Consider the following 19,239-nt stretch of genomic DNA (forward strand, 5'->3'; position numbering starts at 1 on the left):
AGCGTCCATGTCCCTATTAGCGCCCCTCCCCTATTTGATTCCTCAATTTTAATTGCCCGGACGTAAATCAAGACGTATTCTATCGAAACTGTATAAACAACTGTTTGCACTTTGTTTTTGCAATAATTTCGTCTCAGTAAGCATTTTTTTATTTTTATTTTCTAAACGCCATGAATGCTTATTGGGTCGAATACGTTATGTAGCATTTGCACGATAATGATACTGTTAACGAGTTTTCTTTCGCGGTCACTCGATTTCCATATCAAAATATGTCCGCGGAGATTACATCGCTGAATGCAACTTTTACAGAACTAGCTTTTAATATATTATTTGCGGAGACAATCTCTCGCAGATTAACTTTGATCGCGATATTTGGTTTATAATACTACACGGATGTATTTCGCGTGTATGTAAATAATTTCGCTGAAACTTAGTATCTGTTTCGTACAAGGATATTCCACACGGGGTGTGACACCGATGAATTAGGAGGTAGACATATGTACTATAAACTACTTCATTTTTTCGTGATACAAATGTGTATATGAATGTACTAATGACAGTAAAGCCTTTGATCTCGCATTGATGTATTTGTGAATATGTGGGAAAAATGAAAATGCAAAATATTGTATACGCGTAAATATAACGGCACAATAGTTTTCTTTTTCTGTTAATTTACCATTACTTTGCTACAAGTTTCTAGTTGTGTTGTGGTGGTTTTCTCTCACTTTCCATGTTGCTGCATGGTGCTACAGATACTTCAATAACCTATTGTGACACTTTATTTGTTATTACATACACACATGTACACGTATGTATATATGATTAACCTTTTATTGTAAAAATAATGTCTGGGTATGTTATGACTAAATGTGCCTCCAAATCAGATTACAACGAATTCAGAATGAACGTTGTCTTTTTTTAGTTCAGATAGGGACAGAGGGGATTACACGACTTGTGGTATATATATACAGATTACATAGTTCATGCAGAATGGTTCGTTTTATCTCTGTCGCAATCAGGGGCGTTTGTTTGGATCGCTGGTCCCGATTGTTAGACGACAATAATATGGAGACAATGGTGATCTGTCTTTGTGGTATTGTTTTAAGACATACCGTAGTCTGTAACAGTCAATGTTATGAACCGTTACATACCTACGGTGGTCGAACAGAAAAATGGAACCTTCCGAATGGTTATATGTAAGTAAATACTATGTCAAAACCCAATTATTAACACAAATTATAGGTTAGGTTTACTTAACTAAAGCTGTTAACAGATATTGTAGCCTTTTTGTACTTTTTAATTACAGATGTTCGAAATGTGAAAGGGAGTACAACGACTTCTGAAATAATAGTCTTATATCGTTTTACTACAGTTTTCGTTTAAAGCTAAGTACAACGACTTTTAAAATGCGTTTATTTCATATAGAAGTTAACTGTATATTCGTAACGTTTTAGCCCGACACGACATAGATAAACATTGTTGGTATTTGTGTTTCAGACTAAATCACGGCATCCAAAGATATAACAAATATGGACTAATGCACAATCCTCTGTACCAATGGGGTCCGGAAACACTAAGTAAGTAGTAACTGTATACATGTCAGTTTTTCAAATAGATTTCGAATCAGCGATCTTAAGAACCGTGGATACTTAAGTATTTGGAAATATTCTTCGTTATTTATGATGTTGACACAATTGGATTTGATGGATATAATAGTATCATTTTCTTTAAAGAAGGTTATGAAAAAAGAAAGTGTGAAGTAAAATTCATTTACATAAGACATGATTTATGTAACATCTTTTTCTAAAATAATACCGGGGTATTAGCTTTAAAACGATGTTAATTGGAAGATTAAGAAAAAGTGTTTTCCGGTATAATTAATACACAACCAAGTTTAAGCTATAACCTCAAAAGAAAAATAATAATCCTTTTTGATATTTCTTATGAATATCGGTTATAATTGATATCTACAGCTGTCTTCAATAAAAGAGTTAGAACTTTAATCCATTGCTATTATGTACCCTATTTTTTTACACACGGATACTTTTGGCCTGTGATCGTTCAAAGATAAAAGGCATAACAATACACTAACCACATCATTAAAAGTAGTATGCATACAGTACCTAATCATCCTTACCACCGTCATTGTAGACTGAAGACGGGAGGACTGAGGGGTGGACAGAAGAAGAGGAAGGAAATAGCCGAGTTACAGCACATTATAAAACAACTTGGCTTCTGGACAGAGCTGGAAGTCTTATTTTACCAGATATGTGATCGTGTAGAAGAGGTAAGTATGTCATACTGTATATATCAAACTGTTTTGTGTAAGTTATATGTTAAAGTCAATCAGTTGAGGTCTGTATATATCTGCAGTGGACGTGTACAAGTTCTCTTTAACTCTAGGTTCAAATGCGAAATTAACGAGGCACAGTTGCCAGGTACTGACGTAGATCGATGTTTTTTCAGGTACTCTGGCGTTCATAAACATATTTTCGTCAATTAATTATTCATACCGCAAAAACGAATAATAAATATATCATTTAGCTATAACCTCGATTGATGAATCCGAAATGAATGAATGAATGAATCAATCAATCAATAATTCAGTCAATCAAAAAAAAAAAAAAAAAACAAAAAAAAAAACAAAAAAAAAAAAAAAAAAAAATAACAAAAGGATTATACATACTGTTACTGTTATCAGTAAAACCTTTACCGAATTGGTAGAATAACTAAAAATGTTGTCATGTATTATAGTGATACACTATAGTTGTTATATGTGCCTTATGTTTCATACTCACGAGTCAGTATGGTATTTAACACCAAAAATTACCAACATTTTAAATTTCAACAACAATTATAATGCATAGGTTTTATTTTAAAAATACAAGTCCGTCAAAAATCATTATGATTACATAATCATGTAAAATGAGTACAGTAAAATGAGTACATACGGTTAATATTCATAAATAAAAAAATAGAATGTAACACTGCATAAATTCTGTTTCGTTTATCATGTTTATATGGCATCATACTTGTCTGTCTGTCTGTCCTTTTGAATGACTTTCACAACTAAATAAATCGAATTTTATGGTTTTCAATAGATAACTGGAGAAAAAATCTCAACATTTTGCTCAATTGATGCACACATAACTCTAATAGTCCGTGAACTAATTTGGCGATCTCCTCTTTGCTAAGAGAAACTTACACGCATTTGTCAATCTCGGATAGGTTTCATTATTAGTTTAACGTCCTATTAACAGTCAGTGTCATTTAAGGACATGCCAGGTTTATCGGTGGGGAAGCCGGAGCTCCCCGAGAAAAACCTCCGACCAGCGGTCAGTACCTGGAAACTGCCCCACAGGGGATTCGAACTCGCGACCCAGCCAATGGGCCCTTTCTTGAATTGTAATAAACATTTAGCTAGCTTACCTCTGATAATAATAAACAAGCTAAATACTGTATATATCTTATTATATTTCAATTTTCACTGAAGTTGGACTCAATGAAATTACTAAAAAAAATCCGGTTTCATTTGCTCATGAACTTTGGTATGAACTTGGGTATCTTAATTGGCGCAAGAAAATATCTTATCTAGACCTACTTATGCCTAAGAAGGCGTTCATGTATCTTCCTACTAGGCTTATGCATATATCTAGCGCTGTTTAAAAAGTGCAAATATTACGGACAGATTTCTACAATTTCAAAAGCATTTTTATGAACTCTCGTTTTACGGACTCTTGTGTGTCGATCGAGTCAGCAACATTGCCTACCGAAGAAAAATAACATGAGCCATGTCCCTGTGTGACGTGTGTCCAAGCTACGTTAGAGCGTCTCAGTTACAAACAAATGATGAAGGCTAAAAGGCGATAAGAAAAACTATATAAAAGTCAATGAGTGTTTATTTACCTTTAATCAGTTGTTTAACTTGCATCAAGGCTAAAGGTTACATAAATCACTAGAACCTTTCCGTTCCCATCACGTTACGGCGACTCCATTTTGAATCGAAGCGGGAGACAACCGTATCACACAGTCTAGACATTATCCTTCCGCATCTTCGGCGGACCATTTTTGCAATCACTTCTAATCTATTGTAAATATTTTATGTTTCATCTAGATTACATTGATAAATGTTTCTAAATAAATAAATGACAAATTTTAATATTTGCGCTATTTATTTTTAATTAGTTGTATTCTAATGACGCACTATTTTCTTACGTCTCTCGTTGTAGACTTGCACAAGCCCAGAGACTCACAATTTTTTAAACAAAAATCAACAAAAATCTTATACGATTGAATTGAAATATAAGGATTGAATCTTGCTTTGGTCGATTTCATGGGGTGATGAATTGAGTTGCTCTTGAAACAAATTCAACATGAAATGCTTCGCAGTTCATTCATCATCCCATGAAATCAACCAAAGCAAGATTCAATCCTTAATTTCATTTTATTTGCGAGTACATCAGCTAAAGGAATATTCTACGAAAATGTATTATTGTTTATTATTATTCGTGCCATATTTTACATACATTACTTTTTAATATGTAATTCATCCCCAACATTTTGAGAATTACTGTACATTCAGTGTATAGGTTATTCATTTACAGGTACAAATAAGAGCTGAAAATGATTTTTGGTTGTACTGCCAGAAATCATATGAAGCCAAATTGTCGTCTACAATTTCATTTTACATTTTAACAGTTATATTACTTATTGTAAAGTGATTTCAGCAGATATATTTACAGCTAACCATACATAAAATCCAACAAGTTTACAGTACATTTCGTTTTGTAACTAACGTTGATAAGGCATCTAGAGTCATTTAAATGATTATTTCAACCTAATTCATCAAAACTTATGGTTTTCAAGAGATTAAAAAACAGCATGTCAGTTTTTTCGTCCAGTTACGGCACATATGACTTTAATTAACCAGAAAATGGAACATTTCCAGTTAACCTTGAAGCAATGAGTGGATTATCAAGTATCATTACTGTAATTTGGCAATAAAATCAAGGGAATGTATTCAAACAATAGATTCTTGATCTGTGTCAGCAACTGATTAAAATTAGCAGCATATTCATAATACTATTTACGTCATAAATCACACCCTGACGACCTATTTTGAGGATTGATTGACGTGTTTGGCAAAACATCAATATATTTTTAGAAACCATTTGTAAAAGACAATATCACTATTATGAAATGATTTTTAGAACCAAATGGTGCAAACATATCTGGCCTTTATGCACTACTACTGACATTGTCATTCATGTGTGACAGTTCAAAATTGTTCACAGATAAAATCAAGGTTTAACAGTCACGTTTAGAACATAAGAATTGACAAAAATGATCGCAATATTATAAATCAGAAAAAATATTTATTTAAATCTACCCTACACAAACCATAGAATCCTCTATTTGAATGTAAAATTCCAATAGGTTTTCGCAATTCATACCGCATTCAATTTTAGTATCAAATTAGGGAATCGATTTTCTAGCGTTCTGATCAAAAGATAAAACACTAAGACTTTGCTATGACAATCATTAAGGAGATATTTATTACGAACAACTATACAATTATAGTTCTGCTTGATAGGTAAAAATCGATATTTCTAAAAAATTACTTTGAAATATGAATTATCTATATAAACTTGTAAAATGTGTATAGTTATTACTTTATTCATCTCTTTGTATCACGAATATCAAGCTGCATTTTATTTTTACTGACCTCGATTTCTCAGATTGAACATGGATGGCCTGTTGTTGAAGGACTCAAAAAGGCCTTTCAGGCATTTGAGAAACAGATCCAGGCGAAGGGATGGAAGAGGAAATTTGTGTCTGCCCCTTCATACCACCGTTACCAACGACTAAAGAATGATCTTGTACAGGTTCGTTTCCATTCAAAAAGTGATTATTATGCATTACATATAATGTTATGTTCCATCTCACTAAAAAATTAAAAAAAAAAAAAAAAAATAGAAAAAAAGGTCAACACTATATAATATTTACATTTTCAATTTCAGGCTGGAACCAAACAGAACTCTAAAGTTAATAAACCGACAATACCCAAAACTATTCTGAATAAAAGAGACGATAACGAACCCATTCAGGAATACAGTGTGGTGTAAGTATACATTTTCTGGTGTTCATATATGACAAATACCAATAAGATACTTCGTTTCCTTATAATCTCCTACAATTTATTTAGACATGTTCATCCTTTCGATAGCGACTGAATTGTATAATCCAAAATGCCATGGTAAAAGTATCGTTCATATAATTGTAATGTTTTAGTAAACTGTTGTTTCTATTTTAAAAGAAATCACCGCAACTGCTTTATACGTTTGAAAAAATGATTATACAAAGAGTGGTTGATATCGTTATAATGATATTGATTTGCAGCTTGTCCAACCCTAGTGTTTGACATAATTCTAGCGCTAACCTTTTAAACAGAAAATTCGACAAAGCAATTATATGTACGTGACGTCATGAATTTATGCGGCCCACCCATGACGTCTTTAATATTGACCTATAGTCGATGGACCCATGATGTTTTTTGCGGTGAAAAAATACTTCTTTTGAAATAATTACCTCACAATTTTCTGTTGTATGTAGGTAAAAACAATTTGTCTCAGATTTGAGGGCGTGGCAACGAAATCACCACCCTCAGAGGCATTCATGCATGTTCATCCCTCGGCAACGTTCATGAATTAACCCTCGGGTTGTGATTTCATTGTCACGTTCTCAAGGAAGTGGACGATTCTATTACAGTTTCAGGCTTGATTGAAATCTTTGATGTTTTTTGTACAATTTATAATATTTTTTTTAACAAACAATTGCAAAATATTGTAATACTTTCATACTTATGTGTACAAGTACAAGTTGAATTATTGTCAACAATTTTCAGAGTGGAAAGACAACTGTCACAAGCACAAGCGGAAGTAAAAGCACTAAAAAGACAACTCGATCGGTATGTATACAGGAAATTACGTATGTAGAAATATGACGAATAATCTTGATCAGACCAAAGTTTGGTTTCCACGTAGATTAGATTGTTTTTTTCTTTTACTATATTTCCTTATGTTGGTATTTACCAATATTCTTAGAACTGATACAAGGGTCAGTGTTAACAATTTAGCTTTTTGAAATATGTTTTTGGGATATAAACTGAAATAGGATGGTTTAGAACTTTTTCCTAATTTGTCTTTTATTTGTTTATTGATACAGGAATGCGATGTGTGCGTTTGCAGTAGTTAGTTTTATGTTTGCTTTAGACATAAGAGATGATAACGCTTTGGGTATGTTTTTGACTGAACAAAACAACCCTTTCTGTATACTTACTTGTAGTTTTTTTTATTGGGTTTTAGGCATGAAACACTTCACGGTGTCGGTATATGTAGTTCAGTCATGTCTGTCGATAAAGACCACACAGTGGGCCGACAAATAGACTTTATAGCGTACTAGTAACAAATTATGACACATGACATGTGATGAAAGTTTGGGGCTCTGAGAAAGTGGTCTTAATAAGAGGCGGTATTTATAAGAGGTGGTTTTGATTCATGTTTGACTGTAGTTACTAATGCTAGGACAAATGGATAAACTAGTGACTATCTTTACTCGTCCTATTTAATTACTTTTGTTGTTTTCTCTTAAAAAGGCAGACCAATACCACACAGATTAAGGAAGTATCTGTTACTAAGTAAGCAATGCATGCTACCAATGGTTTCTAATGTTATATATCAATATTTAAACCCACATTATGTTTTCAATACTGTAATCATAATTATTCTTGCCTACTTATCATATCGTGCGCAATATCGATACTTAACATAAAGAGTTTGTGCTTGTCTTGATCTTGCTGTACGAAAGACATTAATGCAATTAATATTAATGTATATAATAGTCTTGTTGTTGCAATTTGAAAAACAATTCCATTTAAAAAAATAATAAGTCAATAAAAAACATTGTAAAGAATATATAAATGTCCGATTGAATTTCCCTAAGCTTTAAACATTTTGTCTGATGCCAATCGTTTGTTTATTGTTCCATATGGAATGACATGCTTTGCCATTGTTTGATGTGCGTTCTAAAACATATGCGTGCTTGATTCATATTGATCGTTGTATCAAATAATGATTATTGACTTCCTGTATACTTTTTAAAATAATCCTTTGAAGACATGTAACATTTTAATGTAGATTAACTTAACTGAAGATTAGATACTGTATATGTATTTTATAACCAAATGAAGATGAAATGTGATTGTGTATGTTTATATAGTATATATAGATATCGATTTTATATTTCAAATCGTCATATCGCATTATATTGATATATGATTATGAGGGTTATATTGTGTCAGAAATGAATATTCAGTAAAAGAATAATCGGAGAATAAAGGACTTATTGAATAAATAGTAATCAATATGATTAATCTCCTCAGGCTACAAGGAGAGCTTGTAGAATTCCACACATCTAGACTGGAGGTAGATCGGTGGATAAATAAACTTATAGATCAAAACAACACTATACTAAAAATACAAACGTACATGAAACCATACAGCGGAGATGGCGGATATGACGTCATGGAGGGGATGATGGAGGAGGTCAACCCGCTGCCTTCTGTACCACTGGGAAAGAAGAACGAATCTGCAGAAATTCTAGAAAGTACTCATCGATGGATGGAATTCATGTCAGAAATATTACCGTAAGGTTTCATTGATGTATACCACCATACTTTCTGTTTGCCTACATTATATTTTTCATTATTTTTATTCTTGATTTACAAATAATAGCAAAATAAAACTGTAATGAGTTTTTTATGGTTATTTTGATTTTGTGAATAATTTGATTACACGCGAAATAAGGAATTTCTTTGACAATTTCATGTTATCAGCTTAGAGCGTAATCATATAACTGTTTACCATAAGTAAGACACCGTTACCTTCAATAGTTACTGTAAATTTATGCTCTCAAAAGTGAAAAGCTATAAACAACCAACTCTAAGAAAAAAGGCATGATGACCTAAACATAAATAGAGATATGATTGCTTGGTCAAATCTTAAAATCTTGTACATTTTATGTGAACATTCATAAATCGAACCCATTGACACCAATATATCTCATTATTTTATTTATTGTTTGGCGGAGTCATTTTCATACACTATATTAAAATGTTTGTTTAGGGAATATTACGAGATGAAGACTTTACAAAGTAGGTATACCAAGGTGAAGGAGGCGGTATTGACTTTTGGCCCCATCCCACCACCTCTTACAGAACGGACGGAGTACGAAATAGATGACACGCCCCGAGGAAAGGGGAAGAAGCGGAAGAAAATGGTGGAAGTTTCCGCGGAAGATGAAGGAGAAGGTCTTGTTCGCTTACTTCAAGAAACGCAGGAACGACTACAAGAACAGGAAAATGCAATAATGTACGTAAAAATAGATACTTGAAATAAATTACATGTAAATAAAAATAATAATTGACTTTATTTCATTTTACATGATAATATCGCACAGTTCAAGCCTTTGTAAAAAGTTGTATGAATTACAACTAATAAATATGTTGCGGAATTTGAGTATTGATTGTAATTATATTTTGCATGTAAGAAGAAGAATCAATCAATATTTGTTTAGTAGATAGGTTTAAAAAAAACCCGTATGTTTTAGTATAACTTTCGTTACAGCGCGTGTATCAATATGATAAGTATATGTATAAAACTGTTATCTGTATCCTTGCAGGTCTTTACAGGAGGACAATGAGTTTCTCCGTAAGAAGTTGCGGACTGGTGGTCCCCTGGGAGGGGAAGATACTGGTGCCGGACCGAGTGGCCGCAATGTGATCCCTAGACCTACTTTCTCTAAACATGATGAAGAAGAAAGGAAAGAAATAATGAAAAGGAATCCGAGAAACGCTGAATATCTGGATGCTTTGATGACGTACGTATCTGTCTGCTCTCAGTGGTGTCTTCATTTAACTTTATTGCTATCGTTGCTGTTTGTGGTGTAAAAATAAATATAGTATATGTCGAAATGAAGAAAAATAATGTCGATAAAGCTGATATGCCGCACTCTCACCTTACAGATATTAATAGAATCATACATGGTCTGAGTCGGACAGGGATATTAAAAGCCGAGTGGAAGATTGTGACTGGTCAGCATGAGGCTTACTGAGATTTAAATGTTAAATTTATCAAATATTACCCCCATTGAAGTTTTTATTTACTGTCTTTTCATTTATTAAAAACCAAACCGATTCATCTGATTTCGTTGACAGTAGACCTGCATCTTTGTACGCCACGGTAATAACAAATTTTCGAAAAACGTACTTTTGCTATATTAATATATTTTAACGTGCAACAAGTGTGTGGTATAATGCTTCACAAGGCATATTACAATAATGAAGACGCAAAAAGGATTTAACAAAAATGTAATGAAGCTGAGATTAAATATACCTTCGCATGTGTGTGATACTGCATTTGTAAACTTTTAAGTACCTAGTAATTAACATAATTCGCTTAGCAGCAAACCTGGCTTTTATTGGTTATCATGAGCAATAAGTCTTATTCTGTTGTTGCGTTGGTACTTTGGTCGCATTTCTACTTCCCCACTTCTTAAATTATGCTTTGTATAAATACATATATGTAGTGTGTGTATTTTAAAAATTATATTTCTTATAAATTTCTTTCATTATATGATTTTATGATTTATGTATATTGAATGAAATTCCTACAGAAGTAGTATATATAGCTATATAAAGGTTTGAATGAACTATGTATATCGAATGAAATTTCTACAACTTAATATATATAGCTATATAAAAAGGTTGATATGTTTATGTCTGAGTCTTAAACTAAACTGTTTACTATGTTTTGCTTCCATTATCCCATTAATATATTAATATTAATATATATAAACATTAACATTCATGTGTTTTATTTCCTTAAATATGACCAAGGCGTTGTCGTTACCCAATGAAACTTACAATTAATTGATATGCACGTCTGTACAAAAACAATGGCCTTATGGTACCACCCTGATGTAACTCCACATTTGAGACAATGTGAACTATCAAGCGCAATATTAACTAGGTGATTCTATAATATCGACCTTCACGTGACCGAGTATTAACCAATTACAATCAGTGGCAATAGCCTATTATTCGATATACTATGTATAACATTGTATGCTAGTATACATTGTTCTCTTTACAGACAAATCAAGCGGCAGAAAGTAGTGACACGGCGTATAGACCGCCTGAAGATGAACGTGGTGAAAGTGAAGCTTCATGGCGGTTATGACGAAAACGATTTGGCAGGGGCCATGACAGAGAAGGACGATGGGGTAGAGTTTGACGCGCTTATGGTCATTGAAACCAACAACCGCGTGCTGGAGGACACTATCCCGTATGTAAAAGTGTACATGCATATTTATATGTGGAACAAAAAAACATTTCTCTTTTGCCTAATGTTTTACTGATGCATATACGGTATGTTTCTTTGAAATTAAATCTTGAAAATTTGCAATACAATCAGGATGATAAATTTATTGAAATACCCATGGTTTGTATCTCAATATAGTTATGGATCTTCCTTTGGTTTGATCTATTTGTTTTGTTGACGTCTGACCTTCAATAAAGAAATAGGTGTATGGTTGTCCTCCCATGGTAGACGATCCTTGACAGGATAAACAGTTCCAGGACACAGACCTTCTGAATCTGATTATAGAACGTTCGAATGTTATATTACCCGTCATCACATTTGAATATTCCAATATGCACATATTTCAATTTTCAATCTTCTTCCAATAAATCAGGGAACTTGAGAATCTACTGATGTTGGCAACTGTAGGACAGAAATTACTGGAGTCAGTGGACACTATGTATACCCACTTTTGTTCCGATATCCTACGAGACAACGAGCGTATTCTCGCCCATCTTGGAGAAAAGGAACCTGAGGCAGACACTGCATCTAACATCGTCACCAAGTACAGACAGAAGCTGGAGGATATACAGACCACGCTACTAAGGTAAATGAAGATAAGATAATGTACAGTTTTTCATGTGAATTACATTTCGCTATTACCGTGGTCTAGGTAATTTCCATGAACTACTAGAATATACAACACTCCCGAATATACAACGGAAGAATGACAAGTAAGATCTGTATAGCTTATAGGTCTTAAAACTGCTCAAAATGACATCTGCAGAATATAGATTTTACTTGTATCAAATATATTACAGTTTGATATCATTTTATAATGAATCCTAAAATACACGAGATACTCACATCACCATGTATATACTACAACGAATCCTACTTTGTGCGACAGGGTTTTTGAATGGGTCATTCTTTAAACGGTGATTGAGCAGTAACTTTAATGCTAAAACATCCACTTAATAACCGTAGTAGATTTCGATATTATCGGCTACTCCTGGAATTTAAGTCGCAATAGAATTAGTAAAAATTATAATCCACGAAAATTGAACACAACGAAAATAAATAATATCACAGTATTTGATGGATATAAATTGCTAGATAAAAAACTTTCAACTCTATCTGAATACATCTTTCCTCACCAGTATCCCACCAACATCAATAAAAAGTCTATCGGCTTGTTTAGATGTACAGTAATATTTATATTTATGGTTAAAATCTTTTAATGCTGATGTAACAGGAACAGAGACGATATTGTAGACCTACAAAAAGAAAAGAGTGGACTGGAGAAGAAAGCTGCAGAACTTCGGGAGACAAAGAAAGCCATGAGAAGGCTAGAGATCAAGGCCGAGAAAATGAGTTCAAAGTAAATAACAGAATATCTAAATTACTGTCAGCAAATCAGGAACAAAGTATAATATATCCAAATATCAATAATTTCCAAATAACATTATTAATCTAATGATTTACAATTGTGACAAAGTCACAGGTACTGTATAGAGATTTGAATTTGGAGGTCAGTATTTTGTTGTTACATGTACCTATACGGAGGTTACATTTGGCGGTTCATTGATTCCAAGAATTCTTAGAGCTATTTTGTTCTTGCTAATAGGTACGTGAATGAATTTCTGAATATTTCGCCGGTGTAAAGATTTTGCGGATTTCAGTGAAAACGTTAATATAATGAAAATAAAGTACCCGCAAAATGTAACCGTTATACAGTAATATTTGAAACATGTTCCAGTTGTAACCCGGCCATCGGCAAAGTACAATAAAATTTACCAGCTCTTGGCCCCACGTCAGGGATACGTATGTGTGTTGTGTGCCTGGATACCGCTATCAATGTAACGATATCGGCAGTCTGACACATACAAGATAACTACACTCTTTGTCTGTCTTTCTTCTTAAACAAAGTTTCCTTTACGGTTGACTAAGCGTACTACATATGTCTGTACATTAATCACAGTCTCTGCTTTCATAAGTATAACATTTGTAGGTATAGGATCTAACGTTACTTGATCATTTCTCTCGGTTTTTGTTTGATAACATATTGTGTGGTTAGTCTTTTCTTACAAATATCTTGAATGAAAAATAAAAGTACCTAACGAGCGCCTGTTTGATTTTTAAATATTTTCATTATTAATTCTTTATAGACTTGTCCGGAAGACTGGTACTGACCTTGTACGGGAGGACCCTGATATTACAGATGTAGTTGGATTTAAAAAGGGGAAAGAAAAAACAATCTGGGAGCGATACAAAGACGCGTACGAATTTGAATGGTTCGATGCTTTTGACTTGGAAAAGAACTACCTGGAAAAGCCCCCAAGAGAGGGAATAGATACGCTTCTTCACATGTTGAAGGTACGTATACACGTTAGGCTTTCATAACATTTTTTTTAATAATCTTGCATGTAACGAAAATTTCAATTGGCCACTAAAACAATCATGTGATCATCGTATTTTGTAACGTCGCCTCTGATTTGATGATACAACGGCGTAACGATTTCATGAGGAAAGTCCTTCAAGAAATTTGGGGTTTTACAAGACTAATTGAATTATGATATATATGTGTGTTTATAACTAAAATGTATATACTTAATTTATTGTTTTATCTTCAAAAGAAAGAACTTGCCTGTTAATTTTGAAAGATCAAATATATTTTCAGTATCTCATGTCCACACATGAAATATAAACGTGCCTTCAAAACTATATCAATACACACTAACTGTACAACTCCAATGATCTTAAATACCGTGAGATGTAGGGGACCTTAAGCCAACCCAACGATCGGGAACGATCTAAATAACAAGCCTATAAACTCTGCTACTATATTTTTGTTTTGTATTTTTATGTATTTGATAAAGTTTAGCATTACGAGAAATCCCCATCCTTAAAGATGCTCCACAGCTTAGGAATGGTATTTTTTTCTCTTATGAATAAGTACACGAATAAGTATTTCTCTTCAGTTACAAAAGTTACTTACTTTACACTAGTACCATTACCGCAATCGAAAAGTTTTGAACCTCTTATTTTAATTCAAGATAAAAATATTAAAAATAATTAGGCACTATGCGATATTTGGAATGAGTTACGGATTATGCATGCACCAAAAGCAAAATAAATTATTCTATATACATTTCTGTGTTAAATTAAACACATATAAACACAATTATACATCAGTTATTGTTCAAATGATCGGTATCATTTATGCTCTGTCACAGGTGGAGCATCTTTAAATGCTAAAATGCTATTGATAATGTGCTAAGAACTAGAACACCAGAACCAAAATGACAGTGCTTTGGAATTCTGTATTACTGATCTATCATTTTTAATTGTTTAATATACTCTTTTAAACAGGATTGTTTCGAGTATTGCAAGAAGGAAGCAGATGATCAGTGGGAAGAGATAAAGAAAGCTCTCTTATGGGAAGCGAAAATTGTAAGTCGGATAGGAAACGTTTGATATAGTGAGAAGAACATTTTTAATCGAGAAACATCCATACATCTGCAACTTATTTTTAGATTATGAGATACATTAACTATTTCAGTTATGAATATCGGTTTATTTTGAGCAGGACAGAAAAATACTGTTTTCTTCGTATTGTTATATACCGAATAATACAATTTTGATTTACATATGAACAACACAGAACAGTGAAGTACAGGTAGTGTATACATTAGAAACCTGTGTATAATGTTGGTTTTGGGTTAAAAAAAATTGGTGATTGGGTAACAAGTAACAATCGTTTGTGTCTCTTTAGAAATAGTTGTTCTATTGTTACGTGTAATGAACACTCATTTCCCGACCTCGTTACTACTAAATGTTTTTCAAGTTGGCCTAAAACTGTTTTACTGAGGCCCTCAGAATATAATAGGATACTATTCCATTTCGACAATTTAATTGACACATGGTGGTATGATCTTAAGGATCGAATAACATGCTAATAACATACACTTTTTATCCTTCAATTAGTTTGTAAACACAAATATATCAACAACTATAAACATAATAGACTTTTTGTATGTAAAGGGAAGTAACTCTTATATACTTGTTCACTTCTCGCACACAAACACATGTAGGGTGCTAGCTATAGGTTACTTTATTTTCATTCGATTGCACTTTGAGTCAAAGATACTTCTTACATGTGATCAAACATATAAGTACAGTATTTACAACATAATTAATAGACATACAGCAATTACATACATAATATTTATGATATTACACTCACACTTATATCGTAGAGATTGGTATAAAAGACTACAATGTACATATCCTACCTATTTAGTACACTATTATATAATATAATTTGGATATTGATCCATTTCTGTCACTGCTTTATCCTTTATTCCTTATTTTAAAGCAAAATTGTCATTTGTTTTTATTTATGACACCCACATTTGCTTCTCATCCCCAATTGATAATTTATTTGTATATTTGTATCTATTAACGATATCGATATCTACTTAAATACAATCCAAATATAGAATCTACATCCATCTAAATGGAGGAATCTATGTTAGACATAACTAATCAAGATGTGTTTGTAGTTGTCAAGTTACAATTCGGTGAAGAGTAAAGTCTTATATTGAAACTGATTGTCGAGTGTTATGTCGGTATCACTGTAGTGGTCTAGTAACTGTCCGAATTAATATCATTGTCCTGTAGACAAGACTTACATGTAGTGATTTTCTTTCTCACCTCTAGTAGTTAAGTCTTCGTCAATAAAGTTTTTGGTTCTCTTTGTCAATGTATGTTAGTATTTTGTCTTTCGTCATTGTAGTAACATAGCGATTGTCTTTTTTATTGTCATAGCTTGCATTAGATAGAAAGTAAACATCTTTCTCGTCGATTTAATAAAAAGTGTTTCATAATAAAAACAAATAAGAAAATGAAATGATGAATCCAAGTCAAACTGTATATTGAAAGATATATTTAACAACATTTTACACAAACATTTGTCTAACAACATTGTAATACAAAAATGCTAATACTTGAACCAATGATATATTCATGCATTGGAATTTCAATTAAGCGTTTCATATATATACTTCCCCTACAGGAACGAGATTTTACAGAACAGGACACCAAATATCTTCTTAATTTAAGGAAGAATTATATTGGATCCACTGACGTAATTGAAAACGTAAGTTGTTGATATAGATTTCTTATATCACATAGTACAGTAGACAAAGAATAATGGCAGATATCTTTATTTAGATTTTATATTTTCTTGTATTTGATTCCATATTATTGTATTTTCCAAATATTGAATAAAGATAAAATAATAATAATTCTAGATTTCCTTTTCAATCATACTTGTATTATGGAGAAAAAATTTAATCTTCATTTTTGGAAATGTAAAAATGATAATAATAAAATAATCTCTGTTTTTCATTTCCATTTTTACAAATGAGCCAGTTCATAATGCGAGCTATTTAAAAGGTGTAATTACCTCAAATATTATCAAGGAATTAATTAACTTAATAGATGACTGTGATATCCTTCAATATATTTTTTTACACTATACAAAAAAACTTTAAAACACATATAAACCTTTTAAACAGCATTTCCGAGAGAAAGGGATGTCCGAGGAGTATAAAAAGGAGGCGGTTGATGATAAGTTTAACCCTTACATACGTAAGATAGTGGAGCTGTGTTGGTTCATGGTCCTACAGGATCCGCCCATGCACCTACACTGGGACATCAAGTACGCTGATTTTATAGACAAGGACATGTTCGATAACTTCACTCTGAATGGTAGGCGGTATGACTTCATCGTTTGGCCAGCTATGATGCTCCACAAGGACGGACCACTACTATCAAAAGGCATCATACAACCCATCTTTCTTGACTAAAAGTAACCACGTAATTTGTGATACATTTTTATCATTTTGGTGGTTTTCATCTAAAACCAGCATACATATTTTTTGACATAATTGTCTTCCGCAAAAGCAGCATACCATTATGTAAACCCATGGTAATGTTCATATGCAACTCGTGTTTTTCTCGACAGAAGTCAAAATCCAAACACAAACAAACAATAAAATTAGAACATGACGTCGATCATAAACAAGGTAAAACTCGTGTTTGTTGAATAGGAAGTTAACCGTGGAATCACCATTAAACAACTTTCTTACCAAGGATAAGTGCGACATTCTAATTTCTTTTCCAACTTGTTTGACTTGGAAATGTTCATCACTCCCTTTTCGACTAGGTTTATAGGCCTACCAACTGACGTCTGCTTTGTTCCGCTATTAGAAAATATATGTGTGTAGTGTGTATCAAAGAACGTAAATTTCTCGACGACGTCAGCTACATACCAATGGTAAATATTACACATACTTAATTACAACTTAACAAAAATCACAAACATTTATTTAATAAAAGATTTAAGGTGTCTCGATATATATCCACAAGCCACAAGCTCCCCACCTCTGGGTCGCGGGTTTGATTCCCAAGTGGGACAGCTAGCATGTACTGACCGCTGGTCGGTGGTTTTCTCCTGGTACTCCGGCTTTCCATCACCAACATCACGTCCTTACATAACCCTGTCTGTTAATACAACGTTTAACTAATTTGATTGTTTAAGTATTAAAATTCAGAAACATAAACAATAAGCATCAATATGAATGCAACAAAGGATGCAAACAGTAAATAATGAAAAGTATTACCTGATGACACAATGGGAAAATGGATTTTTACTGAAGATAATATACCAAATTTACGTGTACGTTTGTGGAACGGTATGTAAGTATATCTTAATATCATGTCGCCATTATTACAATTCATAATCAATATTAGATATTAGCTTCATATTGTGCCTGATCTCATTTTCTGTATTTTCAAATAAAACCCGTTTAATAAAATCATTTTTCGCTATTATTAGTTTTTATTTAAAGCAATTAGAGAAAAGTTTCAACCAATGCTCTATGATTTATTTGTTTTCTAGTTGTGTACATGTATAAAACTCCAGATAAAAATAAATAAATAAATAATAAATAAATATATTTCATTCCATTGACATACTCGGTACAATCTTTATATCTGAATCGAGAATCACCTCATTAACTTGTTTGAAGTCCATAATCTCCTTGAGGAGAGCAGGAGTAGATAAAATCAATCATATTATTCGGATTGGGGAATCATTGCAGTTAATAAACGTGTAACATATGTACTATGGAGGACTAATATAAGTTACCATCTCTATGCCCCTTCTAGAAATCAATATATAAAACACCCTGGACATCCAACGAAACTTCCGACTTTATCAATGCTTTAGTAAATCATAGATTCGAATGATTTCTTGTCATAATATGACTCAATTTACCACCAATGTTCACGATAGGTAATTATAATCTGTTCACATCCGTAACGCTTCACTGATCTAGATACGGGTAGTTTTTACTAACTTTGGACCTAGACTAAAGGAATGATTCTCAAACTCACCCTTAGTGTCTTATATCGTATTTACCTTAAACCTTAGCTAAAATGTATTTAATCTCACACTTTCCAACAAATTTGATCAACACAGTCGTTATTGAAGGTTTACACTTTGATGTTTACTATTGTCTATTATTAGGAATAAAATACCTCTAGCCCATCTGAAGTGTGAAACATACTTCTTTTTACAGTAAAATGGGCCTATGACATATGTATGTAAAGCAACTTACCCTGTCAATTGAAAAAAATGTAAAAACGCTACCTAAAATTCTACCCTATTTTCAGTCATATGACCGTAGTAAACATACATATATTTTCTAGCCTTAGAGACTATTTTTGTTCTCTAGCTCTGACATGTTTTGAG

The 19,239-nt window shown here is 32.7% G+C and overlaps 1 protein-coding gene across 4 annotated transcripts; it reads left to right on the top strand.

The window, feature by feature from the left end:
- Nucleotides 1–1,120: 1,120 nt before the first annotated feature.
- On the top strand, nucleotides 1,121–18,304 carry LOC138327924 (girdin-like). Of its 4 annotated transcripts, XM_069274389.1 has the most exons (18): nucleotides 1,121–1,196; nucleotides 1,498–1,577; nucleotides 2,152–2,287; nucleotides 5,739–5,885; nucleotides 6,021–6,121; nucleotides 6,905–6,967; nucleotides 7,655–7,696; nucleotides 8,441–8,704; nucleotides 9,183–9,428; nucleotides 9,739–9,936; nucleotides 11,211–11,402; nucleotides 11,812–12,024; nucleotides 12,673–12,798; nucleotides 13,586–13,793; nucleotides 14,790–14,870; nucleotides 15,082–15,096; nucleotides 16,495–16,578; nucleotides 17,000–18,304. In XM_069274389.1, exons 2-18 carry the CDS (start codon nucleotides 1,558–1,560, stop codon nucleotides 17,288–17,290), a joined length of 2,427 nt encoding a protein of 808 aa, XP_069130490.1. In that variant the 5' UTR covers nucleotides 1,121–1,196; nucleotides 1,498–1,557; the 3' UTR covers nucleotides 17,291–18,304. The 4 variants fall into 4 exon arrangements, with proteins under 4 accessions (XP_069130490.1, XP_069130492.1, XP_069130493.1 ...); XM_069274391.1 differs by lacking the exon at nucleotides 15,082–15,096; XM_069274392.1 differs by lacking the exon at nucleotides 7,655–7,696.
- The last annotated feature ends 935 nt before the right edge of the window (nucleotides 18,305–19,239 follow it).

Source organism: Argopecten irradians, chromosome 7 (genome assembly GCF_041381155.1).
Source record: "Argopecten irradians isolate NY chromosome 7, Ai_NY, whole genome shotgun sequence".
In the NCBI taxonomy this organism is placed as follows: Eukaryota; Metazoa; Mollusca; class Bivalvia; order Pectinida; family Pectinidae; genus Argopecten; species Argopecten irradians.